The sequence below is a fragment of the Sceloporus occidentalis genome, unplaced genomic scaffold (assembly GCF_023333645.1).
Source record: "Sceloporus occidentalis isolate IW3139 unplaced genomic scaffold, rSceOcc1.0.p SCAF_250, whole genome shotgun sequence".
NCBI classification, from domain to species: domain Eukaryota; kingdom Metazoa; phylum Chordata; class Lepidosauria; order Squamata; family Phrynosomatidae; genus Sceloporus; species Sceloporus occidentalis.
Genome location: NW_028317230.1, coordinates 190,057 through 207,291, shown reverse-complemented (window position 1 = coordinate 207,291; position 17,235 = coordinate 190,057). Strand labels below are relative to the sequence as shown.

At 43.9% G+C, this 17,235-nt stretch overlaps 1 protein-coding gene across 1 annotated transcript in view; it reads left to right on the top strand.

The window, feature by feature from the left end:
* Window positions 1-6,616: 6,616 nt before the first annotated feature.
* The window catches only part of LOC149276032 (asparaginyl-tRNA synthetase-like), a 35,473-nt gene continuing 24,854 nt past the window's right edge, over window positions 6,617-17,235 (top strand). Inside the window, exon 1 of the mRNA XM_089503988.1 lies at window positions 6,617-6,682. Coding sequence (XP_089360114.1) covers window positions 6,617-6,682 — 66 coding nt within the window. The remainder of the gene's footprint in view (window positions 6,683-17,235) is intronic.

Genomic DNA, 17,235 nt, shown 5'->3' with positions numbered 1-17,235 from the left:
CAAACAAGCCGCGGTCTTACTGACAAACAGCCGTAAGCGGCAACATCTGGGCGCGAGCGGAAAAAAAAACGATTAATAACCCGAAACTGAACCCAAAACGGTCCCAGCTGGGGTTAAAAGACTTGAAAACGTTCCAGTATTTGATACAATGTATCTCAAGGCAAATATTAACGTCTGGGAGGGGGGCAGGTGGGGCGAATTCTGGGGTTAACTTACAAAATCGGGACTTTATTAACCCCGCAAATGCCAAGACGTTAAAGTGGTAAAGGTTATGCTGTAAATCCAGCGTTATTAATAAGAAACAAAACCCAGGACACGCGGAGAGCCTCGACGGAGCTCTGGGGCACAAAGAGGGACTGGCCGAACGAAACAGGGACACTTGGGTGATATGCAGGTATATATGGAAGTTTCTGTTCCTGCTGAGTCCGCAAATTTCGGATAATATCGCCGATCATTTCTGGTAAAAACGACGCAAAATGGCAAATTGTGAGAAAGTTTGGGATCCTTCGGCGACCTGAATCCTCTGATGAATCCAGGAATGACAGCGGTGACGATCTGAAGAATAGGGGGTTGCTAAGCAACAGAGAAACCCGGATAACGAAGGAAAAGTTACAGATAAACGTCAGAAATCACTCGGCGTTAATAACGAGGGGCGGAAAAATCATAGAGAATAACGGGGAAAAACGTCTGTTCCTGGCACCGCAGAGTCGGCCGCAGACGCCGTAGCGCAGCGCGGAGTCCCGGGGGATTCATTCGGCGGTGATTCATTTCCATAGGTTTTATATGTAGAAAAAGACGTGGAGCTCAGAGGTCTCTTCTTCTGATGGAATCAATTTGAGAAAGAGACGTCTGAGGTATGAAATCTTATATAGTTTATGTGCTTTGGGCCCCAAACCCTGTACCCTCTATCCTCCTCACCCAAGGCTAATCTAGCGAGGGAATTTAAACGCGGATGGTATAGGCATACGGCTCTGGAATACAGGGAAGGTGGAACAGCCTCCCGGCAGAGGTGGTAGAGGGTAATACAGCGAGGGGATTAAACATGCATGGGATAGACATACGGCTCCTGAATCTAAGACGAGACCAACGACTGATTAAGGTTTGACTCTTTACAGCAGGAGAAACGGGCGACTAGACGGGGGCCGGATGGGACCGATCTGCCGCCAGGTTCTGGATTTTAAAGTCCGACTGGCCATGTGACCCGACCTCTGTGTGATTAGGCCGAAGTTCCAGCGCCTGCGCATGTTCATTGCCCGTTATGTTGGGAAGTTCCCCCGGATACAGCAATGATCTATTTAAATGTAAGAGAAGAAAGTTACAGCGAATCACAGACGGAAGGAACAATCAAACAATAAAACGTCCCGGGGGGGGCGCATGAACCGCCGGGGATTGTATATTTTTAGAGGTATTTTTCTCCTTTCATTCATTTTTCTGGGAAGAGCGCTGTTTTCGTCTGCCGGCGCGCATGCACATGGGGCTTGTTGTGCTGAATTAATTCACTATAATGGTTGCTGTCACTCAAAAGCATTGGGGAGAAAAAAAAAACAATATAGTGTTTCTTTGCAGCGCCGTGAGGGATTATCGGCATCGCAGTCCCCAAACTCTTCCTATTATATGACAAACAGGCCCCTCCTGGATAAAGTTCTGCTGCTTAACCCATGAAGTATCACGGGTTCCCACTGTTACAGGGTCACCGTACCCAAGGCTGGGTACCCCTGTTTGAGGGCTGAGGAATCACCAGTCAGTCCCTCATACGGATCGCACTCAGCTATCCACGGATCATCCAGACCACCATTCGTAGCAAACCAAGAAGAACTCCTTTATTACAAACACACAGAACTTATATACAATCTCAATGCAATGTGTACCGAACCCAACCCCCAATCCCATCAGCCACATCCCATCACAAATCCTATCAGTATACAGGGGATGTATCAGGTGAGGGGATTACAGAATACAATGGGTTCCCCCACCTGTGTTATCCCCCCTGTAGTGCGGGTGCCGTCTGGGCAGACAGGGCTGTGTTGGCTGATTAAGAGCCCCAGCCAGATTATAGGATCGTCTCTTTGAAGGCTGGAGCTGCAGCCACATCAGTCTCTGGGCCGGTTACACAATAAACACAATATAATATATTACCGGGTCACGGTATACAGAACCGGACACAAAAGTGCTCCGTGACCCGGCTAAACTTCATATGACACATGAGCCAGCTAGCCTGGCCCTGTCACACCCACTCCAGCACTCAACAGGTTAATTTATGTTAACCTGATGTGAGTGTGCGAGCGTGAGTGTCTGCAGGCGCTTTATGAATAAAACGTAGGTATTTCACCAGATTTAGTAGAATTTGGGTTATTCATTATTTTCACAAAAAGTGCAACTGAGACTGGCCACCCCTGCTGGAGAGTCGCTCAGGTCTTAGCTCATTTCCATAATTATAGCCTTAAAATATCGGCATATTTATCTACGAAGGCAGTCCGGAACCCGGATTCCAGGCAAGCTGTTTCTGTATGAAACCCGGAACCCCAGACAAGCCGGTGGGGAGCAACCGGTATCCCCCTAAACACAAGCGAGGGAGGAGGTCCACGCCCCCCCTAAACACAAGCGAGGGAGGAGGTCCATGCCCCCCCTAAACACAAGCGAGGGAGGAGGTCCACGCCCCCCCTAAACACAAGCGAGGGAGGAGGTCCACGACCCCCCTAAACACAAGCGAGGGAGGAGGTCCATGCCCCCCCTAAACACAAGCGAGGGAGGAGGTCCATGCCCCCCCTAAATACAAGCGAGGGAGGAGGTCCACGCCCCCCCTAAACACAAGCGAGGGAGGAGGTCCACGCCCCCCCTAAACACAAGCGAGGGAGGAGGTCCATGCCCCCCCTAAATACAAGCGAGGGAGGAGGTCCACGCCCCCCCTAAACACAAGCGAGGGAGGAGGTCCACGCCCCCCTAAACACAAGCGAGGGAGGAGGTCCATGCCCCCCTAAACACAAGCGAGGGAGGAGGTCCATGCCCCCCTAAACACAAGCGAGGGAGGAGGTCCACGCCCCCCCTAAACACAAGCGAGGGAGGAAGTCCACGCCCCCCCTATTTTATTAATACAAGGAAATGTCTGTTTTTGATAAAGGCAATTTTTTTTCTCATATTTTATTATTAATAACAATAAATTATAATAATATTTTAAACATTCTTTTGTACAAAGTTGAATATATATATTATTTATAGCTTTATATAGCGCCATCAGATTCCGCAGCGCCGTACAAAGGGTAGACAGACCATAAGGTGAGGAGGGCCCTGTTTTTAAGAGCTTACACTCTATTTATGTGAATTCACACAGATTACCGATTGGTGGCAGCCGTGGGATCCGGTTCCGTCATCCTGGTTGATCCGGTGGTTGATCCGGTGGCGTGGGGCAGGTTTTCACTTCTTGTTACCCGCGACCGTCACGCGACCGGCGACACGGCGTCACCTCTGGGCGGCACGACGCGCCGCGAGTAAGCGCTTTACAGAAAACCTCGGCTTTATTTCCAGTCTTTTTACCTTAACTGTCACTTCTCGTAACATTTTTCCTGAAGACTCAGTCGTTTCATTTTGTTGTTTGCATCGCATTTACAATTCGCTTTGGCAGCCGCGTCCCCGGAGCAAATTTCCATCATCAACTTATCTGGCAACTCGAGATCGACTGATCAGCAAAGAAACGCAGTTTATTTTATTTTATTTTTTTTTTTTTTTTTTTATTTCTCGCCTAAATGGTTCATGATTTTATCAGAGAGAGTATGAAAAATACGTGCGGTTTAGAATAAGAAAATAGTTATTTTTAACAGCGAGCGCTGGGTAACGGGAAATGTATTTTTTTAGCAACATTGTGGCGTTAGAATAAAGAGCGGGGAAAAGACTATGTGTTTTTACGTGAATAATTATTTATTTGGGTATTAAAGTATCTTTTCTTTGGTGAAGGTTGAAGAAAGCAAAATACAGTGAAGACGGTTACAACGGGAACCCAGACCTCAAGGCTCTGGGGCCATGAAACGTTGTGCCCCCCATACAGAGGTGACCTATTTCCCAAATCCTACATGTGCCGGTTCTATACGCTAAATAAACCCATTTAATGGTGTTTAGAGATTAAAATAAGCAATTTAGATATTTATTAGAAGCCTTCCTACCATGGGGCAGCCCAGTTCGGGGCTTAAGCCACCACCAACTCAACACCGAACCTCATGGCACCTGTTTGTTGGGGCGGCACCGAGGTTCCGGAATTCCAGGTGGGTTTAGGAGCCTCTTGTCCTCCCGATACTTTGTATTCAGCAAACACTCCAGATTCCGAAGAGGAAAACGAAGACGCGCAGTGGACTTCTTCCAACTCTCTCCACCATGTTAGTTCCTTGGTCGGATAAAAGCCAACGGCCAGCAGAAACCCCCTACATCCCCCAAGGCTCTGGAAGGGAATTTCTGTTACAAAAAGTTCCTGTCTTCCGACGCTTTATGGTGAGATGGGAAGAGATGTTGGGATGATCAATGGGCAGTGTGTGGGGGGAGGGGGGGGAGACACATACTCGGACACAAGCTCTATAGCCTCCAAGACTTATAATGTCCTCACACTTTAGTTTAGGACACTGAGCCCAAGGGGCAGTTTAGAATCAGGGGCAGTTTAGAATCAGGGGCAGTTTGGAATGAGGAGTGTTCCATATTTGCCCCGTGTTTATACCTCTGCAGAAGGGTCTTTGAAACCATTCAGAAAGTGGTGGGTAATCCGCTTGTCCTTACCCAGGGTGCGATGATGTTTCGTCTCTGATGTCCTTTTACAGATGCTCTATTACAAGCATCTGCAGGTTTTAGTGAATTGATGACATCATTGGATGACATCAACAACTTCATCCTATAACTTGGATCTGCGGAGGAACTGGTGGAATCAGCCCCAAAACCCAATACAGATTTATATGCTGGATTATATGCCAGCTCACCCTCTACGTCTCCATCGTATCCCTTCCCGTTCTCTCCCTCCTCTCCACACTCTCCAAATCTTTGTTTTTTTTTCATATTTTGGGGGTTAATTGTTCCGTGGACTCAGTATCCTCACCATAACTCACTGTGGAGACATGTTTTCCCGGTTGGGGGTGTGTTTGCAGCCACAAAGTTTTCTGTGTCCATTAGATGGCGCTTGTGAGCATAATTGTCAATGTATTTTATTCCCATAATGCATTGTTACAAATCACTTACATAAAGGATTGAATGGTCTTGTCATCAGAAGTCATAAAGTTATCTTTCAGAATCATAAGCCATCTGATTAAGAAAATTCAAGATACAAACCCCTCTCTTAGTTCACAAGCAGGCAAAAGTGGTATGTAGGTGTATTTGTGTCTAATTATGAGTTTCCAGTCATGTGTTTTTTGATGTAATTGACTGTATGTCTGATGATTTGTCTTTCTTATTTATTTTTATTTAGTTCTACGGTGTTGATGTAACTGTCTTAGTTGGAACCTGATATGTGCATTAAACATCTGTGAGATAAGAACCTCAGCCTTCTCATTGTGACTAAGGGCGGCATAGTAGAACACTTCACTGCATCAGTGAAGGCCTTGAGATGGTAAAGCTGCATGCAGAAGACCGCCATCAAGAGATGCCACATGTTTTCTAAGGGAAGTATAACATTGGGAGTGATCACAGTTAAATGACTGAAGCAGCCAGTGAGCAAGTAAAGGCTAAACAAGGAAGCACCTTTAAGTTAGTGCAATTAGCAGAAGAACTTGTTAACTGCTACTGAAGTTTAATTGTGCTGGAATTTCATATTTATTCTAAGGACAACAGTGGACATTTTTCTTTCACTGGATGGCTTTATAAGACGCTATAAAGACTAAATTGATAAGTAAATGTACATATGGTATGTTTAGAACAGACTAAATGCTTAAAATTTTAGTATTTTTATTTGTGCATATATCATTCAAGTGTGTTGACATTTATTGCTATGTTGCATTGCTACCATTGCTTGCACTAGAACGTCTTTACCTTTGAAAAATTGCAATACATAGTACTGAACAGATTTAGCATGTCAAACGCAAGTGAAGTTAACCCTGCAGATACCACTGCACAAGACATTGTCAATACACAGCAGGCTGATACAGATGAGCAAGCTGAAGTGGCTGCACAAATGCAACAGCCTCAAGTGAGCACAGGTAATACACAGCTCCCAGACATTAGAAGAAGCCAACGTACACGCATACTCACCGAAAGAGGTAAAGCTCTACAAGACATCAAATTAAATTATCTAAAAAAGGATTTTGAACAGAAATATAGAAGATGGAAATATCACATCAATGGGTTGAAAAGAGCCATTAAGAATAGTGATGAAGCAGAATTGATTATTGAAGTTGTGAACATCATTAATGCGACTCAGTCGGAGGTCGACCATATTTATGATGACATAAGAAGTATCTCAAGCCCTGAACCTGAAATCCGGAGAAAAAATGACACGTGCTACGCAATTACCAGCACTGCAAATGAAAAGGCTCAACGCTTTCTCAATAACGATCTGGAAGACATACCCTGGCCTGAGTCAGAGTCAGTTTTTGAAACCACTGTGTCCAGCATGATCTCAACAACCTCCAGTAAGCTAAGATCTGGTTCTAAGATGTCCAGTCAGTCTTCACTGCAGAAGAAACAAGAAGCAGCAGCGGAAGTAGCAGCGACGCAAGAGGTAATTAAAATAATGAATACACAACATCAATATGAGGAGGAAATTAGAAAACTTGAGGCAGAGGATGCAAGGTTAACAGCTGAGAGAGAAGCTCAAGAAAGGGAAATAGAAGCTGAGAGTGCGAGAAAAAGAGCTCTATTTATTTCAGAAAGCAGCAGTATAAAAATTAAGTTGGAAAGGAAGAAGAAAGAAGTGGAACGACTGGAGGAACTAAAAAGGCACAATGCAGCACAAGCAAGGCTACATGTGTATGCTGAAAGTATCAAAAGGGAAGATGAAGAACAGCTTTTGGCTTCTCTTCCTCAGCAAACAAAGGAAGGTTATGTTTCTCAACCAAGCGATCCAAGTTCTCTTCCTCAGCCATTCCTGCTCACCCAAGCAAAGGCTCCTTTGAACCAACCCCTTTATCCACCTCAAAGGGTTAAATTCACCCAAGATCCTATTTCTCAATCAGCTATATTTACTACCTCTCATGATGCTTCTAATGACCTTGTGAAAGCACTTGTTGAAGCAATTACAGCCAATAGGATTCCAATTCCAGAACCTGCTATTTTCTTTGGAGATCCTCTGAAGTATAATGACTGGAAGTTGTCTTTCCAGACATTAATTGACCGCAAGAACTTACCAACCCAAGAAAAGCTTTTCTTTTTACGCAAGTATGTAAGTGGCCCAGCAAAAAGAGCTATTGAAGGACACTTCATGGTTGGAACAGAAACCGCTTATCATGCTGCCTGGGACATACTTGATGACAGATTTGGAAATCCGTTTGTAGTTGGAAAGTCATATCGTGACAAAATACAAGCATGGCATAAGATTGCCACCAAAGACAGCAAAGATCTCCGTGAATTTGTAGATTTCCTGAGCAGTGTTGACTCAGCCATGCCTTATGTTCAAGGTTTACAAGCTTTAAATGACTGCGTTGAAAATCAAAGGATAACAGCAAAACTACCAGAGTGGTTGAGTTCACGTTGGAACAGAGCTGTCACAAAGTTCCAAGATGAACACAAAGCATTCCCCGATTTCAAATACTTTGTTGAATTTCTTAATAAAGAAGCCAGAATTGCATGCAACCCCATCACCTCACTGCAAGCGATAAAGCCAACAGAACAAGAAAGATCTAAGCAAACCGATCAAGATTATTTTAACTCTCAACGCATTCGCAACTCAAGTGCCAAAACATTCACTACAAGTTCCAGGGAGAATACTAGCGTCCTGTGTGCCTTTTGTAAGAGACATGGCCACACTCTTCATAAGTGCCATAAGATTATGGAAAGACCAGTTGAAGAAATAGTGAAGTTTGTAAAGTCAGAGAACTTATGCTTTGGTTGCCTCAAAACCGGTCATAAGTCAAAAAACTGTACCTCCAGAAGTGTGTGTGATAAATGTGAACGGCGTCACCCAACATGCCTACATCAAGATCGGCAGAATAAAGATCAGGAACAACGAGTTAAAACCGATCAAGAGCAGTCAAAAATCAATCAAGGACCTGCAGAAAGAACAGCTGAACTACAGAGGATACACGAGTCTAAGCAAGTAACGTCCAACAGAGTTATTCAAGAAAGAAGTAACACTCATACCTCATCAGTTATTCCAGTATATATCTCAACAATAGCCAAACCAAATAAAGAGATCCTAGTGTACGCCTTACTAGACACCCAGAGTGACACTACCTTCATCTTACAAGACACAGCTGAAATACTTGATATTAAGAGAGAACCAGTCAAGCTCAAAATTTCTACAATAACTTCTAAAACAAAGGTTGTATCTAGCCACAAATTGAATGGACTACAAGTAAGAGGCATCAAGTCTGAAATAAGAATCAATCTACCAACAACTTATACCAGGGACTACATACCTGCCAATAGATCACATATACCCACATGTGACACCGCAAGGAATTGGTCACATCTAGAACATCTTGCAGATGAAATGTCTCCTGAACTTGATTGTGAAGTAGGGTTGTTGATAGGCTACAACTGTCCTCAAGCTTTAATGCCCAGAGAGGTTCTCAGCGGTAACGAAGACCAGCCATTTGCACAGAGATCTGTGTTAGGTTGGAGCATTATCGGATATAATAACCCCGACAGTGGCTATGAAGATGAAATCGGTGTGAGTCATAGGATTATTATGAAGCAAGTTCTACCAGCTGTTGACCCAGTTCACAAAATCAAGTCTGAAGTCTACTTTGTGTGTAGGAACAAAGTAAAGGAAATCATCACTTCAGCAGATATACTGAAGGTTTTTGAGTCAGACTTTGTTGAAAGTAATAATGAAGAAGTCTCTATGTCACAAGAAGACCTACAGTTTCTAGCAACGTTAAAAGACAGTATCAAACAAAATCAGGATGGACACTATGAGATGCCATTACCTTTTAAAGATGAGCGACCAGAATTGCCAAACAACAAGGCTTGTGCAGAACATAGACTCAAATGCCTAGAAAAACGTTTGAAGAAAGATGAGCAATACTACCGGGACTACGTGGCTTTCATGAAGGACATGATAGTAAGAGGCGATGCAGAAAGGGTTCCAAAGATGGAGATAAACAGGCAACCATCATGGTATATCCCTCACCATGGGGTTTATCACCCCCAGAAACCAGGCAAGATCAGAGTCGTCTTTGACTGCTCAGCAAGATTTCAGAATACTTCCCTGAATGAACATCTACTGACTGGGCCTGACCTCACAAATACTCTGGTTGGGGTCTTGTGCCGTTTCCGGAAAGGACAAGTGGCCATTATGTGTGATGTGGAGCGTATGTTCCATCAGTTTCATGTTGCTCAAAGGGATCGAGACTACCTCAGGTTCCTGTGGTGGGAAGAAGGCAACATGGAGACCCTACCTTCAGTGTATTGAATGAAGGTTCACCTGTTTGGAGCTGCTTCCTCGCCAGGATGTGCAAACTTCGGGTTCAAGCACCTTGCCACACAAGGTGAAGGCAAATTTAATCAAGCTACAGTGAAGTTCCTACAACGCAATTTTTATGTTGATGATGGTCTAGCCAAAGTGGTAGATGTCTTCCCAGGAACTGATGGCAGGGTCAGAAAACTGAAACTTCTTGTTAGTGACACAACAATAGATAACAAGGGCACACGCACTAGTAAGCCAGTGTATCTAGAAAGACCCATACACAAAACAGTGTTATTACTTGAAGCTGATTAACGGAAGGGTAACGTGATTGTATCTGATTAATGTGTGCAAAATGCGTTTCCTCTAAATGTTCATGTTAAGTTATGTGTTATAATATCAGCTCCTTTAAGAATCACATGTTGTGATGGTGGGAGTGTGTTTGCAGCCACAAAGTTTTCTGTGTCCATTAGATGGCGCTTGTGAGCATAATTGTCAATGTATTTTATTCCCATAATGCATTGTTACAAATCACTTACATAAAGGATTGAATGGTCTTGTCATCAGAAGTCATAAAGTTATCTTTCAGAATCATAAGCCATCTGATTAAGAAAATTCAAGATACACACCCCTCTCTTAGTTCACAAGCAGGCAAAAGTGGTATGTAGGTGTATTTGTGTCTAATTATGAGTTTCCAGTCATGTGTTTTTTGATGTAATTGACTGTATGTCTGATGATTTGTCTTTCTTATTTATTTTTATTTAGTTCTACGGTGTTGATGTAACTGTCTTAGTTGGAACCTGATATGTGCATTAAACATCTGTGAGATAAGAACCTCAGCCTTCTCATTGTGACTAAGGGCGGCATAGGGGGGGTGCTGGATCTTTGTGATGGGAGAACTAGTAATAATCATAAGTCATTTTGTGGTTTGTTGTGTGATGTTTGTTTTTGCAGATTTACAAAACACCTGATCCTGCTTTATTATTCCTCCTCAATAAGTTATCGCTCCCTAATTGTTAAGCGCCGTCTGAGGAAAAGACCTCCGAGGTCCCAACGTGTCATGTAACGCTCTCTGTTATTACGCTGTCCCTTTAAGTGTTCATGAAATCCGTCCTTGCGGTTTCCAGGAGAAGGTTTTACCGCGGGGCGTCAGGCTGCCGCTACCTTTCCAAAATAAATCAGGCGTTTGATAATGTAAAGAATGTGTTTTTGCCGATTAGCATAACGCAGAATGAATATGGATGCGAATGAATTACCTGGGTCTGTTTTTAATGTGATAAGATTCTTGTCGAGAATACACCTGATATCCGCGGCTGAAAGGAACGTCTTTAAAAATGAAACATTCTTACCAAGTGAAACGGGGACAACAACTCATGAAACATCCCCTCACTGTACTACCCCCTACCACTTCTGCTGGGAGGCTAATCCACTACTACCACCCGCACAGTAAAGTAAAACTTCCTTCTATTCCATCTCTGGCCTTTTCCCCTCTCTGAAATAAACTTTCTAACCTCTTTATGAACTTAAATGTCTCTCTGACATTACCCTTCTTTCTCCTGTCTCTCCCAACCCTTCTCTCTCTGTCTCTCCCCCTCTCTCCCATCCACTCTCTCATCCCCTCTCTCTCTTCTCTCCCCCCAAACCAGACATACTGAGATCCCTTGGTCTTTCCTGATAATTTTCCTCCCGTAAACCATTTCCCATAGTCGCCTCCTCTGAACTCTCTCCAGAATGTCAGTATCATTCTAGAGATGGGGGGTTCCCAGAACTGCCCCCAATACCCCAGGTGATGTCCGCCCAGAGATCTGTGAAGCGGCGACCGCGTCCTTTGGAGATCATATGTAGCCGGTGTAGCTGTGTAGCGACAGGATTGTTCCATTACAACAAATGTAGATAAAAACCAATAAAATCCTCGAAAAATGTATAAAAAAACCCGAACGAGAGGAGAGGCCGGTAAAAGCCGCAGTATAAAGGCTGGTTTGAGTCGAGTGCGAGGGAATGCGAATAAGTGTTTGTTCCCTAATTAACTTCAGAGGATTTTTTTCAAGAATGTTCCTTCTGCCGCAGAAAACAACAAGAAAGCAGCGAGCGCGATCGCACTCTTATGAATATTTCATATAATTTGCATACGGAAGGAATAAAGATTTCTCCTTAATTGCTGCGATGATGGATTTTGAGGATATTCTTCATGTGTGAATTTAAGGAGGGAGACAGATCGCTCCGACACGGAAAACCCTCACGTGTTATATCACATGTTATTACCACTTGGATTCAATATTACATTCTTACATTTATTGAAATATCTACTTCCCGGCTCTGACATTCCCCTCTGTTTCCCATGATCCCTCCGTGCAGACTGTATCAGAATCTTATTGGTCAGCCCGAGCAGGAAGTTGTAAGCCACTTCCTGTTCTCTCCCTCCTGTCAGCCCAAGCAGGAAGTTGTAACCCGCTTCCTGTTCTCTCCATTCTGTCAGCTGAGCAGGAAGTTGTAAGCCGCTTCCTGTTCTCTTCCCTCCCATCAGCCTGAGCAGGAAGTTGTAAGCCGCTTCCTGTTCTCTTCCCTCCCGTCAGCCCGAGCAGGAAGTTGTAAGCCGATTCCTGTTCTCTCCCTCCCGTCAGCCTGAGCAGGAAGTTGGAAGCCGCTTCCTGTTCTCTCCCCGCGTTGTTTTATTGGATGGCGCAGGAGCCTCTAGCGCTAGAGATCGTTTCCAGCCGCGCAGGTCCCTCCGTAACGCTATTATCACAGATATCTCAGGGCGAGGAATAGTCTACATGTGAAGCAGGGCTTTACCAAGACTCTTAATGTGATTTTGCCCCTATTTCTGAGTGGGGCATTTAGAAGAATAATGGGATTTATTTCCCCCGTTTAATTTATAAAGCCGTTCCCTGCTGTTTCTATACACATTATCGGGGCTTTTAGGGCTGTAGAACCCTGCGATCCCCTCATACCCAGCAAACACTCTGACCTCCTAGAAAAGAGGGGTATAAGGGTAGGAGGGAGGGGCATCAGGTCAGTAGAGGGAAGGACTGGACAAGCTGCACGGGTCACTTGGGAGGTACGATGAAAGTAAACGCTTTTTTTACTAACTTATTCTGTTAAAACTCGCCATTTCCAGCAGACGAGAAGCTATAATTCTGGTCCATTCGGTATAAATGAGGGAGGATTTTGTGTTTTTTTCTTTGAAAATGTTAAAAAATGAAATGTTTGGTAAGTTGTGCGAATGAGAGGCAGTTAGCGTGCGGCTGGGGAGCGAGGTTAGGCAGATCGGAGTAATTTAGAGGGTATTGCGGCTGGGTTACCAAGGAGACTGAATTCCTAGGACCAGCGTGATCAGAAAACGGCGGAGAAATAAAGGAGGAAAAAAGCAACCGAAATAAGACTTCGGACCCCAGGATACGTTTAGGCTTCTGAGATAATGCTTTCCTCTCTGAATGGAGAGGAAAACGGGCCATTAGACACAGGGAAAAGCTATGGAGGATTCCAACTCTCATAACGCACAGCCAGCCATATGACATTTCCGGGCGACCACATAGGAGTGTATGTGACACGTATAGGTGTCCTGAGACAAAGCGGAGGATCTGGTCGTACAATTGCAACATCTAAGAGATGGGGTTTTTTTTAGATTTTAAGGGGTCACCAAGACTTCTTAGAGCAGATGTGGGCTACTTCAAACTGCCTTTAATGGCCAAAACTTTGACTCCTAAGTCATACTGCCTATGGGAAACATGAGAATGGCTCAGTCTTAATCACACATCAGGACACTCTAATGAAATTCTATGGAGGAACGGACTTCATTAGCATCGCCATAAAGCGTCAGCTCAGTGTGGTGATTGAGCCGGGAAAATCACCCAAAATATCACATGACTGACAGCAACGGCAGCTCCAGGTCTGCAGATAAAGGGAGTTTATTGGGACAAAATTAAATAAAACCAGGTTTTTACCAATTTAGACTTTAGTTACTGTACACAGCGCTGGGGGGTTATATTACTGTATACAGCGCTGGGGGTTATATTACTGTATACAGCGCTGGGGGTTATATTACTGTATACAGCGCTGGGGGTTATATTACTGTATACAGCGCTGGGGGTTATATTACTGTATACAGCGCTGGGGGTTATATTACTGTACACAGCGCTGGGGGGTTATATTACTGTATACAGTGCTGGGGGTTATATTACTGTATACAGCGCTGGGGGTTATATTACTGTATACAGCGCTGGGGGGTTATATTACTGTATACAGCGCTGGGGGGTTATATTACTGTATACAGCGCTGGGGGTTATATTACTGTATGCAGCGCTGGGGGTTATATTACTGTATACAGCGCTGGGGATTATATTACTGTATACAGCGCTGGGGGGTTATATTACTGTATACAGCACTGGGGGGTTATATTACTGTATACAGCGCTGGGGGTTATATTACTGTATACAGCGCTGGGGGTTATATTACTGTATACAGCGCTGGGGGTAATATTACTGTATACAGCGCGGGGGGTTATATTACTGTATACAGCGCTGGGGGGGTTATATTACTGTATACAGCGCTGGGGGGTATATTACTGTATACAGCGCTGGGGGTTATATTACTGTATACAGCGCTGGGGGTTATATTACTGTATACAGCGCTGGGGGTTATATTACTGTATGCAGCGCTGGGGGTTATATTACTGTATACAGAGCTGGGGGGTTATATTACTGTACACAGCGCTGGGGGGTTATATTACTGTATACAGCACTGGGGGTTATATTACTGTATACAGCGCGGGGGGTTATATTACTGTATAAGAGCTGGGGGGTTATATTACTGTATATAAATATAATAAAATGTTTTTGGGGGTAAGGAGGGGTTTGAAGGGGCCGCTTCCCTTTCGAGGCTTTTTTCTGATATGAAGAACAGTGCAATCCGGGAGAATATCAGAGATGAAAGTAAAAGCTGAGCACGCGGTCGGATGCGGACGGGGTCTCTGCTCTCTCTACAATCTGATGAGCTGGCAAAGTGCAGCCGCATTATTTACGTTGGCGGCGGCTGGAACCGGCAGAGTTATTTTTCGCAGGCAGGAATAAGCTGATCGATTCCACGTAAGGATGAAATCGCGCTCTCCTTGGAAATGAAGCCCATTGACATCATTAATAATAATATTAATAAAGAAGAGCATTGCCAGGGAAGTTATCAGAGAACTTACGATAAAACATAGAAGACTTGGCTTTGGGAAGAGTTGTCTTATTTTGGCAAATTTCCCCAGACGTTTTCGGTGCTGATTCCTGGGAAGATGAGATTTATTAACCTGCAGCGGGCGAGGTCATATCCCAGACTCATCCGATGATAGGTGACCCCGGCCCTATTACTAATTCTGCTTTTTACTTGGCCCTGTAGGTCTGTTTGCGGAATATTATTGAATATTTGCCGTTACATATAATAATATAATATAAAATAATATAAAATGACTTAATATAGAAACATAGAACCTGCTGACAGATCAACCTGTCTAGTCTGCCTGTTGGTCACATCTTAGATTCAGGAGCCGTATGTCTATCCCATGCATGTTTAAATTCCCTCACTGTATTAGCCTTTACCACCTCTGCTGTGAGACTGTTCCACTTATCTACCACTCTTTCTCTCTTCCATCCCCTCCGTCTCCTCTCCGAAGCTGGACATATTGAGACCTCTTACTCTTTCCTGCTTATTTTTCTACCGTTAATCATTCCCCATTTTAGTCGCCCTCCTCTGATCCTCAATGTGTCTCTATCCTTCTGCGGATGGGGTCTCCAGAATTGCCCCCCAATGCTGCAGATGAGCAACCCTGTCTTCCTGCTACTAATGCCCCTCTCTATACACCCAGAACCCTGCTTGCTTTTTCCTACCTATTTATTCAATTGTCCGCTTACCATAATAATTGATTCCAAGTCCCCGATGTCACCAACAGCGCAGCCCCCAATCTTAGTTGAGATTTTTACGGCCCAAGTGCGTTATTTTACATTTATCCACGTTACCCTGCAGCAGAAGCCCCTCCCCCACTCTTCTAATTTACTTAAATTATTTCCCATTTGACTTTTTCCTCCATTAAGACCTTCTGTAATATCACTAATAAAAATATTAAATGGTTTACTTGTGATTTCTGACCTTCTAATTAAGCTGCTGGATCCATTTATCTACATAAATACGTTTAATTCCAATGAAAACCAAATTAATTGTAATTAGGGTCTCTTTTCTATTTCTTCTTGAAGTCAGATTTAATATTTGACAATTAGAATCTTGGGAACGTCTACTTCTGAAGCGTAATCAGGTATAAAGAATTGACATGATTTTAATGCCCCTTTTGGAATCATTACTATACTTTAAGCGCACTCCAAGCGAGCGCACCTGTGCCACCAACACTCAGAGACGCCAACAGCAGAGCTTCGTGTAAAAACGATCTCCACTGTGTTCCCACTTGTCATTTTACACGACGTCGGAATACTTCACCTGGACCCAAACGAAGAAAGTTTCTTGCCAGTTTTGTCTGAATTGATACATAATTGCAATTATACAGCTGGCATGCAAAAAAAAGGTTTAAATGTTCAAAGTTGAAAACAAAATTAGCTTTTTATAATCATCAGAAGGTGGATTAACGTCAAATCTGGGCTTCGACGTGTTTGAACACGAAAAATGGAAATGAAGACTAGTATGTATTACAATATGTATTGGACATCCAGAATTACTTTATTTGATATAATGTGTAGGACAGAGGATAGATGGGGCAACAAATACCTATTAGATGTGGTGGAGCAGGGCAGTAAAGCCTTTGTGGCCTTTTCATTAAGGATTGAGTTGTCATGTTACAAAACTTGACTTGAAACTAGTTGTGTAGAGGTTTGTCAAGATGGATGTTGAGAATCACCTGTTGAGTTCCTGTTAAATTGGTTGTCAAGGCTGTCAGTTGAGCGGAACATCGAGTCTGGCAGGTGAGATGGTCGTTGAATCCATCAGTCGAGTTGCTTGTTGTGTTCATCAGTTTATTTGGTTGCCAGCTAAGTCGGTCGTCAAGTTTGCCAGTTGAGTTGGTCATGAAGTCTTCCAGTTGAGTTGGTTGTGGAGTCTACCAGTTGAGTTGGTCATGGAGTCTACAAGCTGAGTTGGTCATGGAGTCTTCCAGTTGAGTTGGTCGTGGAGTCTTCCAGTTGAGTTGGTCGTGGAGTCTTCCAGTTGAGTTGGTCGTGGAGTCTACAAGCTGAGTTGGTCGTGGAGTCTTCCAGTTGAGTTGGTCGTGGAGTCTGCCAGTTGAGTTGGTCGTGGAGTCTACAAGCTGAGTTGGTCGTGGAGTCTTCCAGTTGAGTTGGTCGTGGAGTCTGCCAGTTGAGTTGGTCGTGGAGTCTGCCAGTTGAACTTTTCATAACAATTTCTTACAAGTTGGCAGGTGGTCAACTTCACCTTTAATGAAAAGACAAGTTACTCGGCTTGAAACATCTGAGTCGACTTGGCCCAAATAACCTTTTGTGAACAGTCCACAGCATGTCCATGGGCTTCATGAAATAAAAAATGAGCATTAATGGCCCATTAACCCTTCAGCTGCTGTGTTTGAAGGCAGCAGGATAAGATCTAAGTCATTACAATATCTAACACCATATAGGAATAGGATATCAATGCCACTGGGGCAACAATTCCACTGTGTCGTACCCCCCGCCAAGCGCCAAGGATGGAAGCCAATGCCCCATAGAGAGGTATTT